The sequence below is a fragment of the Vombatus ursinus genome, unplaced genomic scaffold, assembly GCF_900497805.2.
Source record: "Vombatus ursinus unplaced genomic scaffold, bare-nosed wombat genome assembly UNPS02015175.1, whole genome shotgun sequence".
Lineage (NCBI taxonomy): Eukaryota > Metazoa > Chordata > Mammalia > Diprotodontia > Vombatidae > Vombatus > Vombatus ursinus.
The window spans coordinates 23,164,735-23,188,513 of NW_020954953.1; the positions used below are offsets into that span (position 1 = coordinate 23,164,735).

Here is a 23,779-nt window from a genome sequence, read left to right on the forward strand (position 1 = left end):
AAACTGTCATCAATTTAGATGTATAGATAGTACTCAGGCTGTTGGAGCTGCCAGAGGTCAAAGAAAAAATCGGTTCTAGTTAGTGGCTCTGAAAGATAGTGGGGACCCAGATTGTTCCTGAAACTGGAGCCTATCGCAAAAGGGCCGCACTCGGGCACTTAGCCCAGGAAGTCACTGGCCAGAGGGGGCCGCTCCCCGTTCCCCATTCCCCGCCTCCCACCTCTTCGAGCATTCAGTATCCAGGGCAGCAGCTGCGCCTTTAAGCTGGCCACCTGACGCTGCCTCTGCCCGGTTTCTGTGCCCACCCCAGAAGGTAAGGCTGTGGGCTGCTGGTGTGGGAAAGGGAGAAAGAGACTTGGTTCTTGGCACGATGCCAGAGTTGTGAGGGAGGGACGCGGTGGGAGGTGGGAGGGGGTGGGAAAGAAAAGACTTGGGTGCGTGGGGATCACTTGTAGGAAACGGCCTCCGGGCAGCAGAGTTGCACCCAAAGGGTGGGGGAGGGGGGCGCGGGGGAATTATACCAAAGTTGGAGGCGAAGCAGCGGCGGTTGGGAGTGCACAGTAGCCACGCGGGTCCTGGGGAAGCGGAGGAAGGGAAAGAAGAAGCGGCTGAGGAGGAAAAAGAAGAAAAGGAGGAGAAGAAAGAGGAAGAGGAAGAAGAGGAGGAGGCTGAATTCTTTTGCACCATGCCCTCCTTCGACGAGGTGCTGCAGAAGGCGGGCGAGTTTGGGCGCTTCCAGAGGCGGGTGTTCCTGCTGATGTGCCTGACGGGCATCACTTTTGCCTTCCTCTTCGTCAGCGTGGTCTTCCTGGGCATCGGCCCGGACCACCACTGGTGCCGGGGTCCCAGCGCCGCGGAGCTGGCTGAGCGCTGCGGTTGGAGCCCCGAGGAGGAATGGAACCGCACGGCTCCCCCCCGGAGCGCTCCGGAGTCGGGAGTCCGCTCCGACGGGCGCTGTGAGCGCTACGAGCTGGAAGCTGCCAACTGGAGCAGCGCGGCGGACGCCGCCGGCGCTGCGGCGGGGGGTCTCAGCTGCAGCGACCCGCTCTCCTCCTTCCCCAACCGCACGGCGCCCTTGGTCCCCTGCCAGGGCAACTGGAAGTACAGCCAGTCCCACACCAGCATTGTCAGCGAGGTAAGTGGGCACAGGACGCTGCCCTGGCGTCAGGGCTAGGCATTATAGTCATGGACCTCCCGCACCCTCTGTGGTCGTTCCCTCGACCGAACAAGTGCAGGGAAGTGCACAGAGCTTGACTTGCGATCGGGAGGACCTGGGTTCAAATGAGCCTCAGACACGTACTAGCTGGGTGGCCTTGGGCTCTCTGAGCCTTAGTTGTCTCCTCTGTAAAATGGGAATAATCATAGCACCTACCTTGGAATCAAATGAGATCACGTAGTTAAAGTGCTCCTCAAGCTTTCCGTCATCAGATCAATGCTAGCTATTATTCTTAAGAGAAATGAGGCCTGGCTCCCTTTCCTCCTGGATTTTTAAGGGAATTGGAGGGAGAAGTGTTCAGTGTACTGAGGGTCTGAAGAGGAAGGGTTGCTGGCTGAAGGTAAGTGGAGTTGAGGGATAGAAGTGAGGTGACTGGACTTGGAGGTGCTCCAAAATTGTTACTAGGTGAAGGAAGGTGATAAGCCTAAAGTACCTGTGAGACTACTCATCTTATTCTTTGTGGTTTTCGCTTTTGGATGTTAGTGAGAAAGATACTTTATTTGCTGCAATAGAGGTGAACCTTGGTGATGAAGTGATGAGACCAACAGCAGTGGTCTTATACCACCCTCAATTCCTACCAAAAATCTGATGAAATCTTACCATTCTCAGTTAATTTAGGTGTTTTAGAGGAAATGCGGCTATGGCCCGTCATTTTGGAAGGAGTGGACACCATTACAAATGCAACCTTCAGTGCAGGTTTATTTGTGGCTTCCATAGTATTTATGTATTTATGTATACTTCAGTGGATCTCCTAGAAGGACACTGCAAGAGTTCTATCTGTCACAATACGTCCATGCCTTGGCAGTTTTTATTACTGTCTTACCATGAGTTCTTTGCAAAGGATCAATTCTAAATGTAGGGGAAGATTTCTTCTAAGACTTTTAACCTGGTTGAGTACCAGTGTTAATCCACCTGTTATACCATAGGGACTTTAGTTACCTGGCCTTACCTCCTTTTCCATCAGACATTTTGGGAAATGTACTTGCTAGAAAGCCTTTAGCTCACCTACTTCACTTCCTTCGCTTTTTACAACAACCCTGCAAGTTCCATAGCATAGGCATTAGAGCATTTTACCTGTGATAAAAATGAGGGTCAAAGAAATTAAGTGATTTGTCCTAAGTCACACAGCTAATAAATGGCAGAATGGGACCTTGAGCCCCGGTGTTCCTCATCTGAGTCCAGCTTGGGTTCCAGTATGCTGCGCTGCCTTTTGTGTATAGTGTATATAGTAAATTATTTTATATAGATATGCATTATATATATATAATCAGATGGATACTACATAGATGATATATTGTCTACTTTGTATGTGTGTATTTATATGCTTGACTTCTTGCATCCAAAATGGAAGAGGATTTAGCATATTACAGTTAATCCTGGGTTGAGAAATTTGCATAATAGCTCACTAGTATGTAGTAGTGCAGGATTTATAAAACGCTTTTCCCACAACTTTGAAAGGTAAGTAGTGTAAGTGTTATTACCTCCTTTTATAGAGAAGGAAACAGACCCAGAGAAATGGAGTCATTTGTTCAAATGCTCTCACCTGATAAAGCCAGGAGGCTTCCCCACAGGTTGCTGGTCCTGTTCTTTCCACTACAGGATACTGCCTGCTAAAAACTTCTGAGAAGTTTTGTAATAGAGAAGCAACAGCTAAAAGCTAGACAGTTTTCATCATTGCTTCCAAGGGAAAGCTGAAATCCTGAACCAGAGTGTTTGATTTCTCTCTTTCTCTTACACATGGAAAATTAATAGGAGGGATCTACTGAATCTGACTTGACTTTATTGCTACTAGTTGACAGGAAGATGCTATTTTTAGGAAAGTAATAATCCTGTTTTGTGGATGGTTTTCCGGAGGATTTGATAGTTTACATTGCCTATAGTAATCTGTGGCAAGGCTAGGACTGCCCTTTCCTGTGCCTTTTGTAACACGGTAGTCCTCATCCTTAGGACAATTACTGATAAGGAGGTCCTCAGAAAAAAGGCATCCTGCTGTTAAAAATCTATAGGCGTTGAAATATCCCCTGATAAAAAGTCACCAGATAGAGTATGAGGTATTTGTTGACACCCATAATTAGGTATAGAAGATGACATTTGTCAGGAGAAGACAAAATAAGAAAGGGTGAACAGATGATCAGAAAGTATTAACTAAGCACCAGTTATGATAACATAGTACATCAAGAGAAAAACATATCATTTCCATCCTTGATTTCTTGTCTCTATAATAATAGCTGATGTTTATATAATGATTTAAAGTTTACTAATCATTTTACACACCTTACTTGTCACAAAGTAGTTTATATTTCCTAATAGAGCCATACTACAACCCTGTAGGTAGGTACTACAAGCATAATTATCCCTATTTTATAGATGAGAAAACTGAGGCTCAGAGAGGTTATCATTGTCCTTAAGCATGAGTATCTAGACTTTCCTAAGCCCAAGTTCAGAAGTCTAAACCATGCTACTGTTCCATATGAAACAGACAAGCTCTAAAGATAATTTCAAATGAAAAGAAAATGTATATGCTGTACAACCTGTGGGTAGTGAAGGTAAAGAATCCATATGAAAAATGTGTAGCGTTTATTAGATTAAGAGTGTTTTAAAGCTTTTATTTATACTGGATTAGACTTGGCTGGTTATTGTGGCCATTTTTGATAATTTGTGTAGCTATATTTTTGTTCAACCTTTGACCTCAGCCAATTCATGTACCAATGATAGAAAGATAGTTTATGAAGACAATTGTAATTCAAATGAATTTTTATTTTCACATGTTCACTTAAAAAGTTTAGTGTCCATATACTCCACATGAGTTTCAAGTAAGAAAATTATTTTCTGAAATTATTGTTTATAGTATTTTGAACTACTAAAGATTTTAGCTATGTGCTTGACATCACTGTTTTCTGTACCTTTCTCAATGTTTTCTTTCTGTTAATGAGGACACTTGTGGTTAATGTAGGTAGATCCAGAGGTACTTTTATTGTTATTATTTTTACTGTTACTTTTGAGGCAAGGCACTTTTGTGTGCTTAGGTGACCACTGAAAGACTCAGGTTTTACATTTAACTTTCACTCAAACTGAAGGAGTTAATTACAACTTAAAAGGAATATACTTGATTAGTTTCCATTAAGTTTGAGTTTATTAAGGGACCTAGGTTCTTAGTTCATTGAGAAAGCAGCAGTGGATTTTCAAGAAATAGTCAAGAGCAGAAGTCTCTGAAATCATCTGTGAATTTATCTTCCAGCCTATTGATTTAAGGCTCTGATTCCTGTTCAAATGTAAATATCTCTAGGAATCTTTGATCTGAGAGTGAAAGGATTGTGGGGAGAAAAGAGGATGAAGGCACTGGGTGCCTGGAGAGGGGGAGGGGCATTGAAGAGGAAAACAAAAAGGAAAGGTCAGAGAGTCTGTGCCAAAGACACAGTTCACCTGTTTTTTTACTGTTTTGTATAGGGCCAGCCCTGATCTTGTTTTTTCAGCGATGAGACCCCTCCTACTCCTACCCCCAAAACCAAACACCTGTGACTCTTCAAAAATAGAGACACTGATTGTCTCTGCTCAACTGATTATCCACCAAGAGACAAACCAAGTTGAGTTGATGAATTGTCATTCCCTGGCAGAATGCACCTCTCCATGTTTATGAAAGAAGGGGAATGGAGAATGCACCATCCCAGCCCCCTTTCCTCTTCTCCCCACTAGTGTAACAGGTGAACACTCAGTAGCCTCGGCTGTGTTTTTCATACACTGAATATCCTCATTTGCAGATATGACTTGGAGCAGGGAAGGAAGCAAAAGGGAAAGGCTGTTTGTTTGGAGCAATCATTTTTATGTACTGACATTCAGAGTACAGAAAAGGCTCTTCTCAGCTGCTCCACAGCTCATGAGTACATCTGTGATGTCAGATTAGGGATCCTCCAAGGGCAGCTGGACATACAGTCTTAGGGGATCAGTGAGAGGCAAGAAGGAAGGCTTGCCTCTCAGAAATTCAGAAGATTACATTACATAATATTATTCAAACTAGAATATAAAAATAAAAATAAAAACATTTAAAAATTAGTTTCAAGATTTCTTCTCTCCCTTCTTTCTTTCTTCCTCTTTTCCCTTTCCCTTTTCCCATATCTGTTCCCTTTCCTACCTACATATTTATTTTGAGGGGATAAGACCACATCTAAAAAGTTTCTGGGGAGACCTTTCAAAAAGAAATATGATTAAGCATTTGTTCATGAGCACTAGGGATAAATACTAACATTTATTGCTTAATGATGTTGTTACTTATCTTGGAGTTGACTATAAGAGAAACTAAACACAGATTTAAAAAAAAAAGTTTTGTTTCTTTTTGTGTGGCCTAATGCGTCCCAGAGGTGCCAGTTGGAGGCTTGAAAAACTGTGAGCAGACAATCTAATCAAAAACCTACATCTAAATAACACAGGTTATTTGAAATCATTGTTACACATTCCAAAAAAAGAAGAACTAACTCTAACGCTTTTACTTTTTGTATACTCTACTTCATATTTTTTTTTAGGATGCCTTGCTTAGATCTCCCATCAAACTACTACCAAAATGATGGTGCTGTTTTTTTTTTAAATGATGTCTTCCATGATTAGCACACAGTAGGTACATAATAAATATTTGATGAATTGAATTAGCCCAGCCTAACTAATTTTTAGAATCCTGTTTTGGAAAATAAAAAGTAGAAAGGGAAAAGCAATGAGAATGGAGGCTATTTTTGGAAAATTCTCTGACCTATACTTTAGTCCTTTTATTGGGGCATGATTAGGCAACAGGGTAATGGAAAGAACACTAGATAGGACTCAGGAGACCTGAGTTCTAGCCTTCCCTCCACCACTAACCAACTGTGTGAGTTTGTGCAAGTAACTTAATCTTTCTATCAGTTTCCCTATCTGTAAAAAAAAAAAAAAAGGAGTGGGACTAGATGTCCTCTGAAGTGCTTTTAGCTCTACAAAGTCTATGATTGTGAACTCCTTTCTATTATCTTCTTCGACCCTGATACAAAGATGATTTTAAGGGCAGGACTTAATTTTTTCAGCCTAGTTATCATTTAAAGTGAATATCCTAAAATCTTTCAGGGACTAAGGATATTTGTTGCTCTCTAAAAGTTGGGTTAAAATTGTTGACAGACTACTGAACGGGGGGGGGGGGGGGGGTCAAGAAACAAGTATTTATTTAGCTCCTATTAAGTACCAGGCATTATGCTAAGTGCTTTACAAATATCTCATTTGATCCTCACAACCCTGGGGGAGGGAGGAGTGCTATTATTATCCTCATTTTACAGTTGAGGAAACTGAGTCAGACAGGGGATGTGATTTGCCCAGGGTAACACGGCTAGTAAGTGTCTGAGGTTGGATTTGAACTCAAGTCTTTCCATCTCCGGGGCCGGCACTCAATCCATTGTGCCACCTAGCTGCCTCTATTAATGACAATGAATGGGTATTTCACAAATGAATGAACTTAGGTATGTGGATGTGGATTTTATAAACCTGGAATGGGTTTTTTTCCATAAAATATTTGACAGACTTTGTCTTATTAAATGGGGTGAGGTTTTTTGGGGGGGGCAGGAAGCATGGGTTACAGAGATGTTTTGGTTTTCATTAAACACACCTGGTCACTTCAAACTTTGCTTCATATTTAATACTCACTTTAATCTCTGTCTCCTAATAAACAAGACAAAGATGAAGTGAATCTGGCTGAAGAATGGTACAATAAGAAAATGCTCATCTTGATGCTGATAACACGTGGATGCAAACTGGATATTTAAACACCTTCCTCTATAATATTCATTATCAACATTCTAGGTCACCTAGTTAGAGACTTTTGCATTAGCAGCAGAGAAGACAATTTAAAGCCATGGGTCTGGTGTCAGAAAGTTCTGAGTTCAAAGCTGGCTTCAGACGCATAACAGCTGTGTGACCCTAGGCAATTTACTTAATCTCTGTCTGCCTTAGTTTCTTCATTTGTAAAATGGAGCTAACAATATTTCCTGGGATGGTTGTGAGATTAAAATAAGATATTTGTAAAGTTATTTTTCCCCAGACCTTAAAGTGCTATATAAATGCTAGCTATTATTCCATTTTATACACAGCCTGAATCAAGAGATGGGGGTAGAGGTTGAGGGTATAAACACCTTTCCCTACAGTACGCCAGTTTGATTGATTCTATTGGCCAGCTTCAAAACCTTTTTGACTTGGGTGTTCAGGCCAAATTGCAAATGGAGGGATCATTTTTTTTTAATATGTGCAAGCTACAAAGGTCTGACTACTAGGCTTTGCCAAAGGAATATTGACAGAATATTGTTATCTTTAGCAAATAGTTATCTTATTTAAATGTTTTCAGTAAATTCCTTATCTGATGCTTTCTCTTATCAAAGTCTTCTTCCCCTGTCTCCTCATTGAAGGGTAGAAGTGACCCTGGCTTCTTGAAGGCTTAATTATATCAGTAGAACCCAAGTTGTGGTGGGAAAGGCTTCAAGTATGTTCTTAGCAGCAAACTCTGTGAATCTTCCTCTAGGACCAACTGAAACTAAGCCTGAAGAAACTCATCACTAAAAGACTGGCCTTTGGGTGATGAACTTTTTGGCTACCACAATTCATGAAACACTCCACTAAGGCATGGAGGGACCATAATTTGTATCTGTCAGAGGAAAACCAGTGCCCTTGAAATTAGATTGTTAAATATAAAAGTAAATTTTTTATATGATAAAAATGGAGGTAAAAAAGTTCATTTCATGTATGGTATTCTCTGTCTTAATGCTGAAGTAAATCGGTGACTCACAGATTGTTCTTCAGTGATTGCTAGTGAGTGCATGTAGTTTTGCTACAATTTCCACTATTTATATACTTTCTATGTTAACTATTTCCACCATGGGACATGTGTAATAATGTAGCATAAATCTCATAAACCTGAGTATTATAGGTAATAATATGTGACTCAGTCTCCCATCTTTTGCATTATCTACCAACGCACTGGGGACAATATATCAAATGGCATAGCTTTTAAATTAAGAATAGCAAAGTAAATAGGAAAGCGAAATCTCTTCCCCCATCCCACTCCTTAGACAAAGGAATACAGTCTCCTAGTAGTTTCCCATGCTGATGGTAGGAGAGGGAACACTTGGGACCATTCACATTTGTAGAGTTGTGCCCCAGCTGGAATATCTCTTAGGGCTTTTCCTAGCAACCAGGAAAGAGTACAGGAAAGATGGTCTTCTCCGAGAACAAAGGATGAACAGCAAACAAAAAGGCTTTAGACTAGACAGCCTTGCTCTTTGCTGCTCTTTGCTGCTTCTCTGTTGACCTGCTGCTATTATTTGCTGTTGGGTTTCCTTGCCATGCTCATGCTATCATGTTTTGGAGTTATTCCTGTTGCTGGGGCTTCTTTGTCCTCAAAGAGACTATTTTGTAATACTCTTTGACCAATTTGCCTAGGTTTAATCAACTCATGTGTAACTCATTTGTAGTCTGATCTTCCAGCCTCACACAGTCAGTCAATAATAGTCGATAAATATTTATTAAGCACCTACTATGTGTCAGGCACTGTGCTAAATACGGAGAACACAAATATGAAAAAGAATTCTTGCCCTCAAACAGCTTATAATCTAATTAACGAGGGAAGATAACACAGAAAAGAAAACTGAAAAGGAATTGGGGGGGGCGCGGAACACGGATGAGAAACCAAAAAGTCCACTCAGGTGGGAAATGAGGTAATGTGTTAGAAGACGTTTCAGTTCTGCTTCCCTCCTTAAATGGAGGCATTTATGGTTCCACCCTCCAAATGAGAGGGGCAGAGAGTGATTACAATACATACACACAAAAGGTCAAACTCTACTTTTTGTTTCCCAACCCTGCCATGCAGATACTTCTTCTAATTTTTAAGTTATTGTGAGTAAAGTCCTTTCAGTTCTTATTACGTCCCTGGCAGCTAGCACTAGAACCATGCAAATTATCTTGAAGTTTCCATAAGCTACAATAAAGCACTTAGCAACACTGAAGGGAAGAAAGCAGACCTGGCAACTTTTGCCCCCTTTCTTGCCCCTCGATCCAATTCCTTGTACCCCTTAAAATAATAGTTACTATTGCTATCATTGATGATGAATCTGATCTGAATGTTGGGGTTAGGTTGAAGGATGAAGTAGGTTAAGGAGAAAGAATAGTTGAAGGTTTAAGGAAACAGGAAAAAAGTGTTCGCTTTTATTTTATTCCAGTCATGCATTGGTTCTATTTTCATTGCTTAAACCTCTTCTTCCTACACCTTTCATACCCGGTTTTACTGCAACAGCAATAGTTTTCACATATTTGCATTTGATAGATAAGATGCCTGGACTTTGAGTCAGGAAGACCTGAGTTTAAATTCTTCCTCAAACACTTAGTGGTTTTGTGACCCTGGGTAAGTCACTCAGCCTATTTTATAACCCACAGCGTAGTTGTAAGGGTCAAATCAAATAAACTGTAAAGAGCATTTTGCACACCTTAAAGCACTGTATAAATGCTAGCTATTATTATGTAGAATGATGATTATAGATTGGTTCTTTTAAAAAATAGTTATTTTTATTGATACCTTTTGACATTACCTTAATTTTTGACTACCTCCTCCCTACCCCCCTCTGAAAGCAAGCCATCCCTGATAAACACAGGATGTTAAAAGAAAATATGTTGGTGTTAGGGCAAGGAGGTGGCCCAGTGGATAGAACACCAGGCCCAGAGTGAGGAAGACCTGAGTTCAAATCCAGCCTCAGACACTTCCTAGCTGTGTGACCCTAGGCAAGTCACTTAACCCTGTTTGCCTCAGTTTCCTCATCTGTAAAATGAGCTAGAGGAGGAAATGGCAAACCACTGCAATATCTTTGCCAAGAAAACCCCAAATGGGGTCATAAAGAGTCGGACATGACTAAAATGATTGAACAACAACAAAAGTGTTGGGGTTAGGGGTAGGGAGGAATAATTCAACCAGCCCTACAAACACATCAGCTGTGTCTGACAACAGATGCAATATTCCACCCTCCCCACCTCTGACCTCTCCCTAACACATCTCTGAAAAGAATGGGGGAAGGTGTATTTTTCAAAACTTCTCCAGGGTATTACAATTACACAGCATTCTGGGTTTTTGTTTGTTTGTTTATTTGTATTTGTTGTTTTTCTCTCCATTTACATCATTGTGGTCATTGTATATATTGTTTTCCTGCTTCTGCTTACAGGAATCATTCTTGCTCTCTAAATTTCTCTTAGTTTCACAGAGATTTTATTCTTTATGGCTAAGTGAATATTCTTTTGTTATCAGCTGTATATTGAGCTATTTAAAAAAACTGTTGTATTTCATGAAAAATAAAAGCAATGTATTTCCATTACTTTAACATATTGCAGTTTATGAAATTTCTTTCCCTGAAACATTTTTTTTTGCTAGTTATGGGAGTTCTTTTTTTTCTTTTCTCATTGCCTTGCAAAGGCAGAGTTGATTGTGTTTTTTTCTTAATCCTCCATTAAGGAGGATAAGTTTGAAATACCACCAGCATAGTAATGTCCAAAATGAGAAGACTAGGCAGTTTTCTTTTCAAGTTGAAGAATAGAATTGTGAGGAGTGTGTGTCGTAGCAAAGACTGAATCTAGCTCTAAGTAGCCCTGAGCCTTAGAGGGCCTACTGCGGGCAAATAAGAGGGAACTGGGTAAAGCATTGGCTCTCCATCAAAGGAGATGACACATAGTATAATATTTGGTATTTATGATCCTTTGATTTTTGCCAGTTTCAGCAGTAGGGCAGTATCAGGTTACTGGGACAATAGTTCATATCCTTGTAATTTAATAAAACTTAATTTAATAAAACTTAGTATTCACTTCGACCTCCCTAAAAGATGATAAAAATGTCCTTTATGAGGTCCACACTTACATAAACCAGCATGTATCCCTTCCATGATGAGTAATCCAGGCTTCTCTCCAAGGGTACTACACCCTTTTGCTGTCTTCCTCCCCCATCCCTATTTGACAGTATCCCACGTCCTGACTACCATTTTTTGTTGTTGCTTATGTCCAGCATACGCACAGGACGGCTCTGATTTCATAGAGTGATTGCCAGCTGGAAAGGTTAAGCGACAGCACAAGATGAAAGGAAACATGTGTGGCCCAAGCTGGTAATATATTATGGGGATTTTGATGCCATAAATTGTTGCCCCTGAAAAATAAACAGAGAAGAGTAAGGGCCAAAGCCTCCTATTCTGAAGATTGAGTGTAGACTTGGGGGCATTGGAAAGTTTCAGGGGAAACAGTTCATAAATTTAATTGTGTTTATTTTCATAATTAATGTCAGGCAAGTTGTTTTTGAGAGATGAATCCCTTTGTTATGTTTTTTGTCAAACAGATAAGAGAAATGCAGAATTTTAGTGATGGAAGGGACTTTAGTTGCCATCCAGTGTAATTGAGAAGGTGCTGTGCTCTATAAGCAAAGCAGAATTGAAGTAGCTCAAAAGAAACTCGAGATGCGCAAATTTAGAGAATTCACCCCAAATGTTCACATGGACTATTTGTGGCTGACCTGTAGCAGTGTTCTGAGCTCCTATTGGTCTGATCGGCCACAGCTAGACGAACTGTAACTTGACTCTAGCATAGTGATGTCATTTTGGTCCTCTTGGAGAGAACAAAGGACAACCACTGTAGCAGTATAACTGATACATGAAAGGACATCCTTGAGAAGGGAACCTCTTCTGGAAGACCTTGGGGGAAGGAGAATGGTGGAGAAGCCCACAGTCTTCTGAGGCGGCCCAATTCACTTTTGGACATCTCTGATTAAGAAATTTCTTCCAACATTAAGCCTAAATTAGCTTCTTCACAATTTCCACCCTTAATTCCTGGTTCTACCTTCTTTGAGGCCAACCAGAAACAAGTCTAATCTTTTTCCCCACAGGTTGGCCATTCCTGTACTTGAAAATAGTTATCATGCCCACGCTGAGTCTTCCCTACTTCCAGCTAAACATCCCCAGGTTTTTCTTCTTTATATGAAACAGACACAAAGGCCTTCACTATCCTGGCTGCTCTCCTTTGAACAATCTCCATCTTACCACTGTCTGTCTTAAACTGTGATACTCATGATTGAATGAAAATACTGAAATGGAAATTTCAGTGGATGCTAATGAAAAATATTAATCAATCAGAGACTAGGGGGAAAAAGCCCAAATCAAATGAAGAGGACTCTTTTAACCCTACTGTAGAGTTTTTTTTAAAATTTTAAATCTTATTCAATGGGTTTTTTTAATTTTAATTCAATGGTTCAGTGATTTTTTTAAATGAGCAGCATTCTAATGTATTTTTTAAATTGGGTGGCTTTTCTGTGCCAAATTCATAATCTTAAATGTTTCTTCCTCTGCCACCTAATACCCTTCCAGCTTCTCTCTACCAGTACCACCTATAATACCCAACCTGTCTAGTGTTTCTTGAGAATAAAGATTCATTCTAATATTTGTCTAAGCTAAAAAGTTTACAACCAAGAAGAATATTCTGCTATGAAAAGCAAAAAAAAATGTATTCTGAAGTTCAGTGACATTTAGATTTTCCACTTCATTAACACAAGAGTTAACTTAACATGCCATTTGATGTGCCATAGGATCTTAGAGCTGCTGTTGGTCATCTAGTCCAGTTCCCAAGTTTTACAGATGAGGAGACTGTTTTCAACAATTCAATTCAACAAACACTTATTAACCACCTAGAGAGAACAAGGTCCTGCGCTGGAGATTTAGGGGGGGAAATGCATAGTCCATGCTTTCTAGGAGTTTATAATATAGTAAATTTACTGACTTGCTTAAGGTTGCATCACTCAGGGACAGGACCTTGACCAAATCATTTTGTATAACTTCAGTTCTCTTTCCACTTGTAACCCATTGCTTCCTCATTCCTTATACCCTTCTCATTCCTTTCCTTTCCTTTCCTTTCCATTCTTCCTGTTCCTACCCGAGTTCAAGACTTCATATCTCACCTAGATTATTGCAATAGTCTCCTAACTGGTTTCCCTGACTTATACTCTTTTGCCCATGCCATCCCTCTTATATAGTACTGCCATAAGATTAATCTTCATAAAGTGCTGATGAAAACAAAACAACTACTGAAAAAATCTTCAAAGGCTCTTTGTTGTCTGCAGAACAAAATACCACTTCCTTATTTGTCATTCAAAGCGCTCCATTTTCTGTCCCCAAACTCTGTTTCCCTGCCATATTTTTCACCATTCCCCTATGGTCCAGTCAAACTGGGTAACTTGTTCTAACATGACTTGTCTTTGCCTCTCTCAATGTCTTTGTCCATACCATGCCCTCTAACTTTCCTCCTTCCCTCCCAACACACACACACCTTCACCTAACAAAATACTACCCATCCTTCCAGGACCAGTTTGATGCTACATCTAACATAAAGCCTTCTTTGATAATGCTAATCAACGTGAATTCACATCCTGGTCTTGTAGGGCCCTTTTTGACTGTTCTCCTACTGTTAACATTTATCTCATAATGCCTTGTAATGACAATTAGTTAAACATGTATACATAAGATTACTCTAGACATAGAGTCAGGAACCTAGAGGTGCAAGTGACTTCACCTCTCTGAAACTCAGTTTCCTCATCTACAAAATGGCTTTAATGCTACTTGTCCATGCTTCATAATATTGTTGATAAGGAAAGCTTTTCAAATCACTCAGTACTATCTAATTATAAGCTATTTTCTCTCCTAAAAGATTTAAACTCCTTAAGAGCAGTGAACATGTCTTAAAAATCATTTTTGTCTCCCTCACTCTTTAGCACCAATGCTTCATTTATAGTAGGTACTCTGTAAATATTTGTTGAACTGATGAAATGTGAATACCTGAATGAATAAATGAATTTGATTAGTTTAGGCATGGGCAATTGGTTTCTTAAAAGGAAAGCACAAGTGAGATTTTCAGTAGAATATATGGTTGAAATTGCTCTTGCTTGTCATGAAAGGAGGTTTACAGCCAAAGAGCCTTTTTGGCGTGTAAGGAAGATAGCCAAGACAGTCTATTGGAGCATGTCAGACCCCCACTTTTGGATGTGCTGCTTCTCTAGCCAGTTAGGATTGGAGCCAATTTGCCTGCTTGCCAGCTGTCATCTATCTAAGGGTTCTGTGTCACTGAGTACAGATACAGTCTGCAGATTGTTCAAAGGCATAGACATAACCTCCGGCCCAAGGTCCTTCTCTTTATGCACATCTCTGCCCCCTAAAACTGTGGATTTTGGGAGGATCTGAAAATTTTTCCTGAAATTCTCTGATCCCTGCCCTAGATACATTTGCATAGATATGAGCTACAAAAGATAGCTCTCAATATAATGACCAAAGGGTACATGGTGGGTGAATGTTGACAAACTAATAACACAATTTTACCCCTGTATTCATGTGTTGAGGCAATTCGTTCGAGAGTATACGATATATAGTATTGAAGTGAAGTGGGGAAAATAGTTCTTAGCGAAATAATACTTGTCTCATTCAGACTTAGCTTTTTCCCTGAAGATGAAAAAAGGGTCATATTTAGTACTGCTACATGTTTTAAAATAATTTTTCTTAAATAGTACTATTTAATTACTAGATCCTATAAAAACTTAGCTAATTATTGATACTTGTAAAGTTGAATTTGTAATGTAGTTATATAGTTAAAGTTGTTAGGCAAGAAGGAAATGGTGCTAAATGACTGTTTTTAACATCTGGATTTTTTGGCTAGAAGAAAAGCTCTCATTGTCAGAACCAAGTAAATGCCAATTATGTGAAGCAAGAGAAGACTGGAATGGAAGCCAAACTTGTGATTTTGATGAATTACTATGCTACAGATAAATACAAATATCACAAAATCCATCATAGGATTGAAACTCAACCTTTCATAATATGCATTCAAGAATCAAGGCTTTTGAACTAAGGTACTTTGTTAAATATAAAAACCTCATGGCAAGAACTATAATTGGTTTTTATAAATAGAGTCCAACAAAGATTGGTGATGCTGGGTTAATTTGGTGAAACAAAAATTCAGTATTCACAAATTTTAGGTCAATGTCTTCTTGCCATCATGAGAAAGATATATTTATGTGATTTTTCAGAGACAATTATCATTACAATATCCTTTCCCAATTATTTGGAATATCTAGTTTTCAATTTCTTTGTGGAAAATGGTATAATTTGTGATATTATTGCTCTCAATTTAATTTTTTTTGAGACTTTCCCCTTAGCTTAAATGTTATTTCTTGAGATTTTTAATAAAGCATACATGTCAAGATTAAATGTATATATAGGTATAAGTTTTCGTTTCTTAAAAAAAATTTAATCACCATACCTTAACAAGTCCTTCCTTTTCCCCTTTACTAATCTCTGTTCTTAATTTCTTAACCTTCAAAGGATTGCTCTATTCTAAAACCTTCTTAAATTGCCAACCTCAAGTGGCATATTTGACTGCCCCACCTTTTCTGAAAATGTCACTCACATAAATCACCCCACAGTTTCCCAGACTCAAAGCACTTCAACCAACGATTAGATGTACAATTGGAGAGATTGTAGCTGCCAAAGAAGCCTGGTTTTGTTTTGTTTTTTTCTGCCTCCCAGCAGTGGCTCAGTGGGTGAGATATAGTGAGCCTGTGGAAAGAATCCCTACATGAGAATAGTCAAGAATTAATAAAGGTGACTCCTAAAGAGTCCTAAGCATGTTGGCCAAGGTGCGTGTTCCCAAGTTCTTTATTTCAAATCTCTTTATTCTTACCTAACTGTACTCCCAACCCCCACCACTATATCCAGTCAGTTGCTATGTTTTGTATGAATTCTGTCTTCACAACTTCTCTCACATCAGATCCCAGAACCTCCATTTTTAAGGAGGATGCCCAGGCCAGCCATAACTTCACTCCTCTCCAGGATGCCCTCCTAACTCCCTGGCCTTTCTCTAGAATGCTACAGAAACCTCTTCCCTCTGAAAGCTCATTCTACCCTTGAATTTCTCCCATTGGAAGGAAGGGTACTACCACTTCTGTAGCCTCTCCCTCTGATTGGCTGGTTCCTCCCAAGTCCTCCATTTAAAGGAGGATAGTGATGCCAACCATGTTTCCTCCCTCCCCAGGTTGCTGTCCTAACTCTTGGGACTTTCTCCACACCAGGTACCTTCATCTCTCCCATTTCCCCCCTTTAGTTTCTTTTTATGTGTTGTCTTCCCCATTAAGAAACTCCTGGAGGCCCAGGACTATCTCTTCTTTCTGCGTTTGTATTTCCAGTGTCTTTTTTTTTTGTAGGCAGTTGAGGTTAAGTGACTTGCCCAGGGTCACACAGCTAGTAAGTGTCAAGTGTTTGGTCTGACTTCAGGGCCAGTGCTCTATCCACTGCACCACCTAGCTGCCCCTCCAGTGTCTTTTTGCACTTGTGTTCTCAGTGTTTAGCACAGTGCCTGGCACACAGTGCTTAATAAATGCTTGTTGACTTGGCATCAATTGCCTTCTTTCCACTCACACCACAGGTTGCCATCACCTCTCACACCTGGAATATTATAATAGTTTCCTAACCAGGCTTCCTATGTCCAATTTCTGCCCTTTACAATCTATTCTTAACTTAGCTGCCAAATTTGTATTCCTAAGGCGTAGTTCTGACCAGGACATTCCTCTGCTCGTGACATCTTAGTGGCTATAGAATTGACCATAGGGTAAAGAATAAACTTCTTTGGACATTTAAAGCCCTTCACAATCTGCCTCCAGCCTATCTGTTCAGTACACATTACTCTCCCACTTACACTCTACGTTGTGGGCAAACTGCCCTGCTAGAGGTGTTCTGTTTAGGACCTTTCCATTTCTTTCCTCCTCTTGGATTGCTTTCCTTTCTCATTTCTGCTTCTTAGAATCTCTAGCTTCGTACAGAGCTCAGTTCAAGTGCCATCTCTTTTGAGACCTCTCTCAATTCCATTAGTTGTTATCTTCCTGTGCTCTCCCAAATCAACCCGAAATCACTTTGCATTATATTTGTATATATGTACACAGATGCATGTGTATGTATACATATGTATATAAAGATTTATATTTAGATAGAAAGAAAGATAGATAGATGGCGCAGTGGATAGAGTGCTAGCTGTAGAGTCAGGAGGACCTCAGTTCAAATCTGGCCCGAGACACTTATAAGCTGTGTGACCCTGGGCAAGTCACTTAACCCTGTTTACCTCAGTTTCTTATCTGTAAAATGAGCTGGAGAAGGAAATGGCAACCTATAGTATCTCTGCCAAGAAAACTCCCAATGAGGTCATGGAGAATTGGACGTGACTGAAACAACTCAACAACAACAACAAAAATAAATACAGGTATATGATATAGATATATAGATATGATTTTCCCTTATCTGTGACTATGTTATATCCACTTCAGTATACTGTGCCTCCCTTGAGAGCAGGCAATTTTTTTCCTCCTTTGGTATTACTATCACTTAACACAGTGCCTAAAACATAGGTGTCAATTTCTTCTTTCCTATTTCCTTCCCCAATACCTTCAACAATCTTCCTCTTCCCTGATTTTTTCCTTAAGGTTTTTCATTTTGCTTTAAGAAAGTACTGAGATTGAAGTCAGTCAAGAGAAGAAAACTGACTCCTCTATCCCATCCCTTGAACTCCTATTATTTTGTCTCCTCTAGAAGTATATTGATAATTCCCTCTGATCCTAGAGCCTGTATTTTTTCCACTGTTACCAAGCTGCCTACCTTTGCTAACTCAGTTGCTTGACATGGTCAATACTTAATGAACATTTGTTGAAAGTTGAATTCTATAGTAGAATATCAGGAACATATCTTAATTCTAATACCTGGGTCATGTGTAACATTGTGGTCTAGGGGATCAAATGTGAGCCTTGAAATAAGAAAAACTTGAATTCAAGTCCCCCTCTAATGCGTTCTAGATATATGTGATCCTGAATATGCCACTTATCTAACCAATTTTCTCAGGCTAGTTTGCAGAACTTTTTCATATCTGCCTTGGAACACCAATTAAATCATAGGTATTCACACATGCCCCCCCCCAAAAAAAATCTGGGTCATGGGTCATTTTCCCCTAAAAGGAAAAATTTCACTCCAGGAGTTTATTCCAAGTTTCAGTTCTACATGAAGTAAGTATTTTTATGTGAAGACTCCTTTGGCTTCCATCTCTTCTTTCTAAGAAAATTACTTGGTTCAGAATCTGTTTAACCTCAATGTGAATTGAAATGATATTTAAAATAAACTGAAAGTACAGTTTTAAACATAATAAACTAAAGATATATTCATTGTTAATTGAAGAGCTTTGTAAGATGGCAACATCCACAGATTTCCTCATTCTTTTAAATAAGGCCTAAACTTCCCAACAGCCAGTCATGGCCTTATGGGTATTGGTGACAATTTCAACTCTGTAGGGGAAAGAAAAATGAACCAGTTACCTGTAGCTCCCCAACAACTCTGTCCCGTCTGCATGACACGTGCTTGGTACATAGGTAAAAGGGCATGCTTTCCTCTAGTGGATTATTATCTGGTCAATGGAGGTAGACTGGACCTGGGACTACTCCCTTTCTAACAGGCTTCTGAAGGTGTCTTAGAGAAAACTGCAGGGTTCACCACAACCTTGACTATAACCTTTCCAGTTTTCTTATTCCTTAATCCCCCATACATACTCTGATCCAGTGACACTGGACTTCTTGCAGACACATGAACAAAACCCTTCATCTCTCAGCTCTAGGCATTTTCTTTGGCCATCCTCTATGCCTGGAATGCTCTCCCTTCTTATTTCTACTGCCTGACTCCCTTCAAGTCCCAGCCAAAATCCCCTCTTCCACAGGAAGCCCTTCCCAATTTTTCTTAATATTTCCTATTTATCCTGTATATAACTTGTTTGAACATGGTTGTCTCCTTGTTGTCTTCCCCATTAGATCGTGAGCTCCATGAGGGCAAAGGGTTTTGTATCCCCAGTACTAAATACAGTGTCTGGCACATAGTAGGTACTTAATAAATGTTACTGACTGACCGACATATAGCTGAATGAACGCAGGCAAGCAGGTTAATAGCTATGTCCATTCTAATTAGTTCAGTGTGTAGGTGAGCACATAACCACTTCAAAAATTCAGCAGATGTTCCCTCCCATCTAGTTACCCATCAGGAAATCAAAGCCCAGAAATAGCAATCTCCTGGACCTGGACCTCCAGAGATCAAGTCCCTCCACTTTAAAGGAGTTAATTCGCTCATTTTTGACATACAAAATAGTTAAGAACCCCTGTATCTCAACTATCCTTACTGGTTGGGGTTGGGGAAGGAGTAAAAACTGTCATCCAGCTGGCCCCAGACCATGCTTCTCATTTCTTCCAGTCATCTGCCAGGAAGTCAGAACCTATTCGGCACAGTCATCTTGTCTTCTATCCTCCCCCCTATGCACACCCTTCCCCGTTGGGGATACCCTACGTATGGGGCATTCAGGTGGGACTAGTGCCTCTGGGGTGAGAGCCTGCTGAGTCCTTTTCAGGGCTGCTCATCCACCTTTGGGTTCCACTTTCACTCAACTCCCACCTATGACTCCAAGATGTATACTGGTCACATCCCGGTAAAACTATCTTGGCAGATGAGTCAAACCAGGTTGAGGGTAACCAACAGGTCTCAAAACCATCGGCATGTTGGGGGATGTCTACCCAAGCACACGAAGACATCCCCCAGGGCAACAGGTGGATGAGAACAATTTGTTCCAATAGCCATGAAGGTTGCTGAAGCAGGTACTGTGGAGCCCTTAGAGCTTAATCTAGACATTAAAGATGCCAAGTTTATTCACTGCATCCTGGTCCTGATTTTTGTCTAACAATTAGACTTCCATAACTCTGGAAAAGAGGGTGAGCTTGATGACTTTGGGCAACTCTGCCTCACTTAAATTCAATTCACATGGGAGTCAAGACCACCCCATGATATCATTGGTCCTGTTAGAAATTAAGGACAAACATCAACCCTACCCCCTCCTCCTTTCCATCTCTTGCTGTAGGAACACTAATCAAATCAATGCCGTCAGTATGATTGGACAGCTCTACTCACAATCTTTGTGATTCCCTACACAAAAATTCTCTTTTCCTGGCCCCTTGTTGAGTCGTTTCAGTCACGTCTGACTTTTTGCGACCCCATTTGAGGTTTTCTTGGCAAAGATACTAGAGTGGCTTGCCGTTTCCTACTCCAGCTCATCTTACAGATGAGGAACTGAGGCAAACAGGGTTAAGTGACTTGCCCAGGGTCACACAGCTAGTAAGTGTTTGAGGCCAGATTTAAACTGAGGTCCTCTTGACTCTAGGGCCAGTACTCTATCTGCTGACCTATCTAGCTGCCCTTTCCTGGCTCCTACTCCCCTATATATGTTATTATCTCCCTATTAGAATGTAAGCTCCTTGAGGGCAAGAGCTCTCTCACTTATAGATGTATATCCTCAGAATCTAGCACTGTCCTTGGCATATAGTAGATTCTCAATTCTTTTTTAGTCATTTGTTCTTATACAATCCTGAATAGAAGGAGCTGGCATTTTCTACCATGTCCTTTGCCTCCAATGGAATTGGTGACTCCATTGTAGCAGTCTTAGGTCTATGTGGGGTGTAAAAAGTTTCCTTGAACTCCTAAAGGAATTCCTCTACATTATTTAATTAATAGACTTTTCTGGGAGGTAGGGGTATCTAGCAGGTGGCTTTCTTCCTCTCCCCTACCTGAAGGAGGTTAGGATGAAAGTCATCTGGCCTGAATCCAGGGATATCCTTCACTTATTTAGTGAGCATCTGAATGATTCAGGAGCATTTGATCTCACCTCTTTGATGAGTCAGGAGTTTGTGTCCCATACGTATGTGGGTACTATTCAGAGCACAGACACTTGTTTAGACATCTGCTCCAGTTTTTTCTGTGGTTCTCAGGCTCTGTGATATCCATTTGGGAAACTTGTAAGGCGGAAGATGTCTTGGCATTTGCCTGACCTAAGCCCTGTGTATAAGATGGGCATCAGAAATTGCTGAATCCTCTGAAAGGAGCCAACACCATATGATGATGGCAATCACTGGAAAGAGGACTAGGGTTCCAAAATGTGACCAGAAAACACAGGTTAGATTGGGTAAAACACCGGAGTGCCTCAGGAACGCCAAATCCAAGGGTCTGAGGGGGTGTTTGGTAAACCCAGAGCCAGAGAGGATTTCAAGCCAATGTGATATCCATTGTTTTAAGAGGAGGCATTCTGCCAGAAATGTTGGCAAAAATGACTACTTGTATAATGTGGCTTATCTCCTCAAGGCTTTGCCCATCCACTAGCCTTCTTGAAGCCTGCAGGCTAGCAGACATACCATGCATCCCTTCCTGACTCATTTGTAGTAGAGTATGTAATAATAGGACTGGAACCATACTGGGACAATAGGGGATTTGTACCATTTAAGGCCTTCTAGGCCTCAACTCAAAGTCTCCTGCCATCTCCAGTTGCTTAGACTTTGATGTGCCTTATGCCCATTTTCAGGGTCCCATTAATTTAAAATTTCTATATGTGGATCTGTGGAAAGCTCTCTGATGTAGCACCTTGGTAGGGCCTTTCTTGCCTCTGGGCCACATCTCACCCTACTCCTATAAACATTTACCTGATTTTCATCCCTGGCTTTGTTCTCTATTCATGTGTGGAAGGCTTTGTGGTACAGTGGGAACATTATGGGATTTGGATTCAGGAGAACTGGATTTGAATTCAGATTCCTATACTTATTAGCTATGTAACCATGGGAAAGTCACTTAATCTCTCTGGGCCTCAGTTTTTCAACTGTAAAATGAAGGCACGGAATAGATTTTTGGTAATTTTAAAAATTAATTTTTTAAAAATGAAGAGGTGGAAGTTAGATGATGTTTAAGGTCTCTTACAACTGTAAATCCTATGATGTTGCTTACGGGTAGCATCATTGGGAGAATGGCTGTTTTTCACAAGAGGAAAGAAAAATCCTTTTTGGCTAAGCTTCGTCTTCTATCATTCTCTGATAATATAATTAATGTATAACTTTCAAAGTGTGTTGGTTTCTTTTATCTGGAAAGATAACTCATTAGCCAATCAATAGTCTATTTCTAGGGGAGATAACCAAGAACTCTAATTCTACCAGAGATGATAGAAGGGAATCATGTCCAAGAACTGAAATCTGGGTAGTTTCTGAAGTAGAATTGCTGTGAGATAGGAAGGATCCAGCGACTGGTTAAGCTCTGACAGCCAGAACAACCTTTAGCTAGACTTCAGTTCAAGTTTGGATTAGAAACCTGTGCTCTTTGAATTCTGCATTTTGTGGCAGTTCTTTGTATTACTATCGTTTGTTGTCCTCTTAGTTTCTAAGTGAAAAGTTCTTTTTTTGGGAAAAACATCCAACCTTATCTTGGCAGTGTTCTTAACCATCCCTTCTTTTCTTCCAGTTTCAGAGGATGTGGTACTTTTTCACATGAACTGCTCTCTAATTATGTTTTCCTCATGCTATATTTTGGCATTTTTTTAACCTACGTGCAAGACTATATTTATTTGTTGTTCAGCCACATCTGACTCTTTGTGACCCCATTTGGGGTTTTCTTGGCAAAAATACTATAGTGGTTAGCCATTTCCTTCTCCAGCTCATTTCATAGATGAGGAAACTAAGGCAAACAAGGTTATGTGACTTGCCCAGCATTACACAGCTAGTAAGTGTCTGAGGCCACATTTCAACTCCAGTCTTCTTGACTCTTGGCCCAACACTCAACTTCAATTTTTTTCCTCTCTTGTTTGTTCTGAACTTATCAAGAATTCTAAAATTCTAAATTTGTTATATACTGCAGTTATCAGTGATGTCCAATACAAATTTTCTAAACATATAATCCATCATGTTATTCCAAGTCAATGGTAAAATGAAAGCATGGGTTATCTCTCTCCTCCCTTGAAAATCCAAAATTCAATAATTCTATATCAAACAGAATAGATCTGAGGATAGAGTCTCGGGGCACACCACTGGACAGATTTTGATTTCAAGTCAAGACATCAGCTATCTTGATGTCAGTAGTCCTCTTCAGAAATGAAGGATGGGGCAACTAGGTGGTTCAGTGGATAGAGCTCTTCTGGCCTTGGAGTCAGGAGGACCTGAGTTCAAGTCTGGCCTCAGACACATACTAGCTGTGTGACCCTGGGCAAATCACTTAACCTGATTGCCTCACCAAAAGACAAAAAAAAAAAATGGAAAATGAACAACAAGAAGAAATCAATACTCTTTGGTATGATCGTTCAATCTCTTATGAATCTTTAACTGTATTAGTATCCAGTTTATAGTTTTCAGTTTTATACCTAAGGAAATTCTAACAGATTATGTCAAAAGTCCTTCTGAAATTAATATCTATAGCATTTTTATAATTAATTGATATATTATATACTTCAATATTCAACAGAATATAAGTCCCTTAAGGGCTCTCAAACGCAATCCCTTCAGTATTCAATTCTGTGCCTAAGTTGCTGTTGATATTCATCAATTGTTCAAGATGTATGTACTGACAGATTGTATCTAAGGGCTGTCCATTCAATGGCATATCATAATCTAGACCATTAGTTCCCAGCGTATTTTGTTCT

General features: G+C 40.1%; 1 protein-coding gene across 3 annotated transcripts in view; it reads left to right on the forward strand.

The window, feature by feature from the left end:
• The first annotated feature begins 527 nt into the window (after positions 1-527).
• Positions 528-23,779, forward strand: part of LOC114031434 (solute carrier family 22 member 3-like) — a 192,438-nt gene continuing 169,186 nt past the window's right edge. For all 3 annotated transcript variants that reach the window (XM_027846509.1, XM_027846506.1, XM_027846508.1), the window contains exon 1: positions 528-1,135. In XM_027846509.1, coding sequence (XP_027702310.1) covers positions 686-1,135 — 450 coding nt within the window. In that variant the 5' untranslated portion in view covers positions 528-685. The remainder of the gene's footprint in view (positions 1,136-23,779) is intronic.